Below are 10310 nucleotides of genomic sequence, written 5' to 3'. Positions count from 1 at the left end.
GGTGCAAAGACCTGGGCCTGCTTCCAAACCAGGGGGAGCCAAGTCCAAATGGAGGACCAAGGTTTGTGTATCTCATGGTCTCTGATACACTTCCCTCTCACCCAGGATCTCATGGCACTCACTGGGCACTGAGACAAAAGCACCACCGTTGGAGGGTGTGGAAGAAACGGGAAATCCACTCACCACCTCCCAGCTCACCTACTTTTAAAGAGAAACATCTTTTTACAACGTCCCCTGAGCCACGTGGGCACCCTCTCTACTCTGTTAGGTGCTTCAGCATTCCCCACAGCTGTCTTAGAACTGATCCCAGCGTCGCAATTCTTCAAACCAGCTGCTTCTGTAGGTTTCTCTTTAGATGGGAAAGAAAATTGCATGAATTATGATGTGGAACTCTCATACAAAGGGAGTCATTTAAAAAATGATGGCATTTCCATGTGAAGAATGGGAACCTCATTCCCTACAATGACTGAGGGCTTGGGTGGGTGACCTGAAACTCTCAGAAGCAACCATTTAGCCACACCTTCATACTCGGGTTTTCCCACATCAACCCAATCCTGACACAGCACCTCGGGACCAGGGGAAATCGGCCAGTTGGGATATTGTTTTCTCTGGGTCTCAGCTGACTCGTGAGGAGCCAGCCCACAGTCATGGAGCTGATGACGCCCAAGCAGGGGCCCTGTGCACATTGGAAGGTGGGCTCTCTCGCTCAGGTCAGGAGGGGCAAACCCCCACCCCCAGCCTCGCATTGAAACACCACACATTTCCAAGTGGCTCAGCACCTCTGCTGAGTATCTCTCAGGGGGTGAAGGAAAGCTTTGCACAATCAAGTCCTCATTCACATTAAAAATGTTGGTGTCCCCTGTGCCCAAACCTCCACAAACAGGAAGGATCGGGTTTGAGTAGTCACGCCTTGATTTGTTGAATACATCTTGTCCAGGTTGCAATGATTAACCTCTCTCTTCATGCCCAGCTTTCTCTACCATTTGTTTCCATTTCCAGTGTGGAAGGAAATGGAAAATTCTCCAGGATGCGATGCTCCGCTGTTTGGGTGTAGATGTGCACACACGTTTTAAACAGAGATACTGCGAACATTCATGAATTGGAATTCTCATGATGACTACGGAAGACAAGTGCTGGGCATTTTCAGTAAAATCTGATACCTTTTGGGGGGAGGATAGGAGCAGATTTCACACTTTCCAGTTTTATTTTATTTTATTTTTTTATTATTTATTGTATTTTTCCCCCAGCTTGGTTTATTGAGTGCGTGGGGTCTGTGGAGCCCCAGGAGTTACGGCTGGGCATCAGCCTGGAGGGACAGCAGTCCAGGTCCAGGGGGCAGCCAGAGGTTGGGTTTTCCACAACCTGGGTCTACTTGAAGGTGTGACTCTCAGAGCCACCTCGACCAAAGCCTTTGGGTCCGAACATGGCGGGGAAGCAGGGGTGGTTGCAGTAGGGCTTGCCTTCATGCTCGGCATGGCCCCCCGAGGTCAGGGTCTTCCCGCACTTCTCACACTTGAGGCAGGGCTGGTGCCAGTCCTTCCCCAGGGACGTCACCCGCTCCGCGAGGTACACCTCCTTCTGGCACTTGGGGCACTTGGGCATGGCGGCGGCGGTGGTGGCGGCGGCGGCAGAGCGGGCGGACAGACGGCGGGAACCGGGAGGCGCGCAGACTGTCCAGTTTTATTTTAAATCTGTTCTTCTGGATCTGACACAGAGACGGACAAGGAGACAGAGAAACAATCAGGTGATGGGGGTGCCCTTACCAGGAATCAAGGGAACTTCTTCGTTCATAGGTCAACACTCAATCATTGAGCCTCGCTTGCTGGGCTGTGTGTTGCTATTTGGATGACCCATTTCTACGGAGACAATGCGGCCCTGGCTGGGTGGATTACCATTATCCCCCCCCCCCCCATGCCAGGGGGATGAGAACCTTTACCTTGCTGGTGTTCTCATGCTGCTTGGAGCATCAGGCCTGCTTCCATCATCACAGCAGGTGGGAGCTGTGCCATCAGTACAAGCCTATTTCTATCTTCTGCCTAGTGCTTCATAACATAGAATGAAGGGAAAACCAGGCAGATTGCCTCGACAATGGGGACCAGTCATTTAGCAAACATTCTGCTTTGGTGACAACACATGACCCCCAAAACTTCCTTGGGCAGCAATACACACTCATACTTACCAAGTTGCTAAACATTTGCCAAGTAAAACACTCACCCTTACAAAGTTTTTAACATGCTCACTTAATTACACTTAGGAAGGCAACTTTGTACAACAAATGTCATTTTCTAAAATAAAATCCATGTATAATACAAATGTATAATACATCAAACAGATGACTGCTGGCTCGGATTTATTTTTCATATACATAATAACCACATAGAATAAGTTTGAGATCACTTTGCAAACAACTGCTGTGTGAATGGATGTACAAAGGGCTCTTGGGTCTTGGGCAGAGTCACCATGAAGTAGGGGCTGTGTGTAGAAATGCAATACAGGGTTCTGGAGTCAAAAACCACTGAGAACGTACCTCCAGGAGGATACCAGGAACCAGCATGTGGCCACAGGTTCCCGGATGTCAACCTCTACAGGCCACTGCGGCCTCGATTATCTGTCTGTCCCTTGGTCTGTGTGTCCCTCGGTCACCGACACCAGCTGAGTCTGCTCGCATCTTCTCATTGTGGGTGACTCTGGCAGCAGCGACACAGGCAGGACAGGGGAGCACGTGCAGGACCCTCCTCTGTCCATTCCCCGCCTCCTTCACGCCTCGCTTTCCCCTGCTCCTCCCAGCCTCGCTCACCGAGATCCTCGCCCCTAACGTGGTGGCTTGGGAGACCCTGCAAGGACCGCGCTAGAGTGGCCTCCTCGTGTTCTGTCAGGACCTTGACAGCTGAGGGACACTCGGACATTTTATTTTTATCTTATAGACACATCGCAAGGAAAAACATCAGCGTAGCCGAATGCTCTGCTCATCATGGTGCCTTTCTTTAGGGGTATGCTGCTTTTTCACAGCCTCCAAATCTTTTCCATCTTTGTACTTTTTTCTTGTGTACGTTTTTGTTAATTCTTACCACAGGATATGCTTTTTACAGAGAGAGGGAGGGAGGGAGGGAGGGAGGAAGGGAAGGAGGGGAAAGAGAAGAAACAAAAAGCAAACATGAATATGCAAGAGACACATGGATCTTTGGCTCCCACAGGAGCCCAGACCGGGGCTGGCCATAAAACCTGCGTCCCAGGTATGTGCTCTGGACCAGGAATCCCACCAGAGACCATTCCCTGGGCATCCGAAGGTCTAACCAGCGAACAACACTGGCCAGGGCTATTCCTTACGCTTAGCAGATGAGAACACATGTCACTCTTTCTTCTGGCAGAAGGCAGCCAATCTAGGATGATCACTCATCATTGATCTTTCTCTCTGAAATAGTACAAATGTATCTTTCTAAAAAACCAACTGTGGCCCTGGCCAGTGTGCCTCAGTGGGGAGAATGTCAGCCTGCAAATTGAAGGGTCCCTGGTTCGGTTCCAGGGCAGGGCACATGCCCGGGTTGCGGGCTCAATACCCAGTGGGGATGGGGGGGATACAGGAGGTAGAGGATCCATGATTCTCTCTCATCATTGATGTTTCCATCTCTCTCCCTCTCCCTTCATCTCTGAACTCAATAAAAATATATTTTTAAAAAACACACTGGGTTTCAACACAAAAGTTTAAGTTGAATTTTTTTCTCGTGGTACTACCATGTTCCCATGATAACCTGCATCTGGAGGTGCCATCAACAACAGCCTCCCTGGTACTGACGGCATCAATAATGGCAGCCTGCAGGGGAGGGACTGCCTCAGGAATGCCCTACAGAGGCCGCTGAGTCTAGTGGGAATAACACCTTCTCCCGATACCCCTGCACCTCACTGCACAGACTGGCTGCCTCCATAATGGTGCCATCCAAGGCACTGGCTGCCGCAATCACAATGGCCGCGGCTGACTGGCTGCCTCAGGAAAGGAGACCGGTGCGGTACTGGCTGCCTTGGTACCTTGGTACTGACTGCTCCAATCATGGCAGCCTCTAGGTTACGGACTGAATTAGTGAACGCACAGCTTCCCCATGTCACTGCAGAAGCCGAGGCCTACCTTTGCAAGGCTGGGAAAGGAAGGGGTGCAAAAGCCAGACCCGTGACCTCAGTCCACCCAGGGAAGGAATAATTGCACCCTGGACAGCCTCGGTGATTTTGTAGGGTTTTCTGTGGATTTTTTTGTTTGTTTGTGGTTTTTTGGGTAGATTTTTTCATCGAATTCACAGGACATTAGCTAACATTTCAGCACCACGGACAGAAGCACAAGGTGTTATTCTGTAAATGGCCACATGAGGGACGCAGAGGATCGTTTTCGCAAAGGAATTGGCTGACAGCTTCCTTTAAGGCAGTGGTTCTCAACCTTCCTAAGGCCGCCACCCTTGAATACAGTTCCTCATGTTGTGCTGACCCCCAACCATGAAATTTTTTCGTTGCTACTTCATCACTGTAATGTTGCTACTGTTATGAATCGTCATGTAAATGTCTGATATGCAGGATGTATTTTCATTGTTACACACTGAACATAATTAAAGCGTAGTGATTCGTCACAAAAACAATATATAATTATACATGTGTTTTCCAATGGTCTTAAGCGACCCCTGTGAGAGGGTCGTTCGACCCCCAAAGGGGTCGCGACCCACAGGTTCAGAACCGTTGGTCTAGTGGGAATCCCTGTTTCCCAGAACGCAACTCGCCGCCTACCGCCTGGTCCTCTCGCTAAGGAAGCGAACACATGGGCCTGGAAGACAGTCCGGGACCTAAATACCGTCGGGTGGAACAGAGACTCGGTCAGGCGGCAGGAAGGCCGCGTCAGCCCAACACCTGCCCCGGCTGGGGGCTCCCGGCTCCCGGGGTCCCTCCGATACGCAGCGGGAATCCAAGCCCTGGACACCGCCCAGTGGCTGAAGGCTTCTTGACGGACACTCGCAGGATCCAGGGCAGCCAATCACCACGGGGGGTTGGGAGCGCGGGGCGGGCTCTTTCCACAGGATTCTGCCCTTGACTGGCAGGAAGGCTCCACCCGGCGCCCCGCCCTTTTCGCGTTTCTGACCGCCCATTGGCGGGCAGTGCCCCGTGACCGCAGCACTGATTGGCGGCTGGCGCTGACGCTCTGGAGGCTGGAAGCTCCCCCTCGCCCCGCCTCACACCTCCTGAGGGCGGGAGCGCGCGGCCAGGAGCGCGGGTTTGAGGGGACCTCGGCCAGGTGCGCAGTGCGGCCGGGAGACGGACAGGAAAACGGGGGCCTCGGGTGGGAACCCCTTGGCCGCCGGCCTTCAAACCCCCAGCCGAAGACCCGGGGTGTCCTCCCGAGAGGCTCCCACTCTGTCAGCCTCCAGGGACCCCAAGTCCGCTAACCCGGAGGACGCCCGGTCTCAGCGCCCAGATGAACGCTCAATCCCCAAAGCTCAGACCCAGCACACCCCGAGCCCGGGCTCCCTAACCACGGCACCCCAGGAAGACCAAATCCCCAACTCCGAGACAGAAACCCTGGAGCCTCTCCCTGAGACCCCAAATCTCTTCACAGGAGCCCCAAATCCTCTGACCCTAGCACCCAACTTTCCTGGCCAGAAAGACCCGGATCCTGTCCCGCGGGCCTGTCTCCTCAGCCGGCGACGTCTCTGCCCCTTGAGGCGCCTCCTCCCGCATCCATTGCTCCCGAATCGCGGGTGCCATTCCCGAACCCGGTTCCTCTCGGCACAGCCCCGCCCCCCCATTGTCAGGGCGCCACCACCTCCACCGCCAGGGCCCTCAACGCCCCCACCGCGCCCCTCAGACCCCTCTGACCACGCCGCTCAGACCCCCCAGACCGCGCCCCTCAATCACCCCAGACCGCGCCCCTCAATCACCCCAGACCGCGCCCCTCAGACCCCCCAGACCGCGCCCCTCAGTCCCCTCAGACCGCGCCCCTCAATCACCCCAGACCGCGCCCCTCAGACCCCTCTGACCACGCCCCTCAGACCCCCCAGACCGCGCCCCTCAATCCCCCCCAGACCGCTCCCCTCAGTCCCCTCAGACCGCGCCCCTCAATCACCCCAGACCGCGCCCCTCAGACCCCCCCAGACCACGCCCCTCAGACCCCCCCCTGACCGCGCCCCTCAGACCCCCCAGACCGCTCCCCTCAGTCCCCCCAGACCGCGCCCCTCAATCCCCCCAGACCGCTCCCCTCAGACCCCCCAGACCGCTCCCCTCAGTCCCCCCAGACCGCGCCCCTCAGACCCCCCAGACCGCTCCCCTCAGACCCCCCAGACCGCTCCCCTCAGTCCCCCCAGACCGCGCCCCTCAGACCCCCCTGACCGCGCCCCTCAGTGCCCCCAGACCGCTCCCCTCAGACCCCCCAGACCGCTCCACTCAGACCCCCCCAGACCGCTCCCCTCAGTCCCCCCAGACCGCGCCCCTCAGACCCCCCTGACCGCGCCCCTCAGACCCCCCCTGACCGCGCCCCTCAGACCCCCCAGACCGCTCCACTCAGACCCCCCCAGACCGCTCCCCTCAGTCCCCCCAGACCGCTCCCCTCAGACCCCCCAGACCGCGCCCCTCAGACCCCCCAGACCGCTCCCCTCAGTCCCCCCAGACCACTCCCCTCAGACCCCCCAGACCGCTCCCCTCAGACCCCCCAGACCGCTCCCCTCAGTCCCCCCAGACCGCTCCCCTCAGACCCCCCAGACCACTCCCCTCAGACCCCCCAGACCGCTCCCCTCAGTCCCCCCAGACCGCTCCCCTCAGACCCCCCAGACCACTCCCCTCAGACCCCCCAGACCGCTCCCCTCAGACCCCCCAGACCGCGCCCCTCAGACCCCCCAGACCGCTCCCCTCAGTCCCCCCAGACCGCTCCCCTCAGACCCCCCAGACCGCTCCCCTCAGACCCCCCAGACCGCGCCCCTCAGACCCCCCAGACCACTCCCCTCAGACCCCCCCTGACCGCTCCCCTCAGACCCCCCAGACCGCTCCCCTCAGACCCCCCAGACCGCGCCCCTCAGACCCCCCAGACCGCTCCCCTCAGACCCCCCCAGACCGCTCCCCTCAGACCCCCCAGACCGCTCCCCTCAGACCCCCCAGACCGCGCCCCTCAGACCCCCCAGACCACTCCCCTCAGACCCCCCCTGACCGCGCCCCTCAGACCCCCCAGACCGCTCCCCTCAGCCCCCCCAGACCGCGCCCCTCAGACCCCCCAGACCGCTCCCCTCAGTCCCCCACCGCGCCCCTCAGACCCCCCTGACCGCGCCCCTCAGCGCCCCCAGACCGCTCCCCTCAGACCCCCCCAGACCGCTCCCCTCAGCCCCCCCAGACCGCGCCCCTCAGACCCCCCAGACCGCTCCCCTCAGACCCCCCAGACCGCGCCCCTCAGACCCCCCAGACCGCTCCCCTCAGCCCCCCCAGACCGCTCCCCTCAGACCCCCCCAGACCGCTCCCCTCAGACCCCCCAGACCGCTCCCCTCAGACCCCCCAGACCGCGCCCCTCAGACCCCCCAGACCACTCCCCTCAGACCCCCCCTGACCGCTCCCCTCAGACCCCCCAGACCGCTCCCCTCAGCCCCCCCAGACCGCGCCCCTCAGACCCCCCAGACCGCGCCCCTCAGACCCCCCAGACCGCTCCCCTCAGACCCCCCAGACCGCTCCCCTCAGCCCCCCCAGACCGCGCCCCTCAGACCCCCCAGACCGCTCCCCTCAGACCCCCCAGACCGCGCCCCTCAGACCCCCCAGACCGCTCCCCTCAGACCCCCCAGACCGCGCCCCTCAGACCCCCCCAGACCGCGCCCCTCAGACCCCCCAGACCGCTCCCCTCAGACCCCCCAGACCGCTCCCCTCAGACCCCCCAGACCGCGCCCCTCAGACCCCCCAGACCACTCCCCTCAGACCCCCCCTGACCGCTCCCCTCAGACCCCCCAGACCGCTCCCCTCAGCCCCCCCAGACCGCGCCCCTCAGACCCCCCAGACCGCGCCCCTCAGACCCCCCAGACCGCTCCCCTCAGACCCCCCAGACCGCGCCCCTCAGACCCCCCCTGACCGCGCCCCTCAGTCCCCCCACCGATCCCCTCATTCCCCCCCCACCGCGCCCCTCAATCCCCCACCGCGCCCCTCAATCCCCCACCGCGCCCCTCAGTACCCCCCCGACCGCGCCCCTCAGACCCCCCAGACCGCTCCCCTCAGACCCCCCAGACCGCGCCCCTCAGACCCCCCCTGACCGCGCCCCTCAGTCCCCCCACCGATCCCCTCATTCCCCCCTCACCGCGCCCCTCAATCCCCCCACCGCGCCCCTCAATCCCCCACCGCGCCCCTCAGTACCCCCCCGACCGCGCCCCTCAATCCCCCCCCGCGCCCCTCCCCCCCCCCCGACAGCGCCCCTCAGTCCCCGGACCGCGCCCCTCAGTCCCCCCGACCGCGCCCCTCAGTCCCCCCTGGGACGCCCCAGCCGCGGCGGGAAGGAGGCGCCCCCTGGTGGGTCTTAATGGCCGAGGCCCCGGCCCCTGGTCCCGGTCCCGGTCTATCCGGGGGTGGGGGGTGGGAGTGGGTCCCCTCAGCGCCTCCTCCTCCCACAGGCACCGCGGCCTCGGGCTGGGGCTCGGGTGGCCGCACCATGAACCCCGACAGGGACCCGCAGGAGCGCCCCGAGGAAGAGGCGGGGAGAGCGGGGCGCAGGCCCAAGGTGAGGGGGTCCGCGGGGGGTGGGGACAGGGTGGAGGCGGGGCGCCCCGCCTCGGGCCGGGGCGGACGGACGGACGGACGGTCTCTCCTCCAGCCCAGGGCCGCCTGCAGGGACGTGTCCGTCTACTTCTCCCGGGAGGAGTGGGCGCAGATGGGCGCCTGGGAGCGAGCGCGGCACCGCAACGTGAAGAGCAACTACGAGGCGCTGCTCAGCATCGGTGACCGGGAGGGGGGACGGGGCCGCGGGGGGCGGGGGCGGGGGGGGGGCTCCGTCCAGGGCCCCGGGCTCCGCCCCGCCCGGCGCTGGCTCTGCTGTTCGTCCCTCAGCTCTTCGCCCGCAGGACAGACTCTTTCTTTCTCTCCTTCCAGGTCTCAGGGCCCCTCGACCCGCCTTCATGTGTCGCCGCGGGAGGACGGCCAGGCCCCGGGCGGAGGACTCCGAGGACTCGGATGACGAGTGGACCCCGAGGCGGCGAGGTGCGGGCGGAGGGCGCGCAGCTGCCTGACCCCGACCCGGTGTCGGTCGGGCGGCCTCTCGGGAGTTACCGGGGAGGAGCAAGAGGCAGAGCAGTTACACACCAGGGGCTGTTCACATGAACCCCTTTTTATGAATCATTTATTTTACAGAGAGAGAGAGAGAGAGAGAGAGAGAGAGAGAGAAACCTCCATCGCTGCCTCCTGCCGGCCCCCCACCTCACGGTTCATAGGTCGAGGCTCAACCACTGGGCCACACTGGCCAGGGTCATAGAACCTCTTTCAATGTGTAACAATAATTATATACAGATTTAGTGTTGACACTATCACAGAGGTCCCCCATTTCTCCCCCTTTTCTCACCTTCACCCAGACCCATCCCCCAAATCTACAATAATAAAACCATAATATGCAAATCCAGGGCGGACCAGCTGCAGGACCCACCAGATGACCGGGCTATGACACCCACTGGCGCCAGGCCAGCCAAGGCCTGTGAAACGCAATTGGTCCGGCCCCACCATCCCCCATGATGCCCTGCAGAGAGAGGCCCAGGCCACTAGCCACTGGGTCATCAATGGGGGCTCCCCGTCACCCCAAAGAGGGAGGCCCAGGCCACCAATGCAGAGCTGGGGCTGCTGAACGGGACCTCCCTCTGCAGGCGATGAATCGCAGGGCTCCCAGACTGTCAGAGGCACAGAGGGCACAGGCCCGGCTGAGGAATTCCCCCCCCCCCCCCCCCCCCCCCCCCCGCCACCACCGCCATTCCCCCGGTGCATAAATTTATAAATTTCGTGCAATGGTGCTCTAATATATATATATATATTAAGCTGTTCTCTCTCCGGGAGCACACACACCCCTCACCCTTTCCCCTCTACTCCCCCCGCCCCCCTCCCCAGGTGTGCATCTCCTAAACTAAGAGACCCAGGAGACTTGCACCAGGGAGTATGGGCAGCGGCAGCTCACTCAGGCTAACCCCCTGAACCTGGCTCCAAGGCCCCTTTTCTATGACTTTCCAATGAGCCAAAGCCGCCCGCCTAGGCTGAACTCTTTCCTTTACCCTTTCTAGAGCAACACAGCAGCCCAGCCTAAGCTCTCTCCTGCTGCTGCTTCTATCCTTGTTTCACTGTCCCTA

General features: G+C 60.9%; 1 protein-coding gene across 1 annotated transcript; it reads right to left on the bottom strand.

Annotated features, from left to right (window-relative positions):
- Positions 1-1368: 1368 nt before the first annotated feature.
- On the bottom strand, positions 1369-2596 carry LOC308514932 (cysteine-rich protein 1-like; the record flags this gene model as incomplete). The annotated part of the gene is made up of 1 exon (XM_081085275.1): positions 1369-2596. Exon 1 carries the CDS (start codon positions 1600-1602, stop codon positions 1369-1371), a length of 234 nt encoding a protein of 77 aa, XP_080941401.1. The 5' UTR covers positions 1603-2596.
- Between the last annotated feature and the right edge of the window lie 7714 nt (positions 2597-10310).

Source organism: Myotis nattereri (genome assembly GCF_964212035.1).
Source record: "Myotis nattereri genome assembly, chromosome: 3".
Lineage (NCBI taxonomy): Eukaryota > Metazoa > Chordata > Mammalia > Chiroptera > Vespertilionidae > Myotis > Myotis nattereri.
This window is presented reverse-complemented; position numbering and strand designations above follow the sequence as displayed.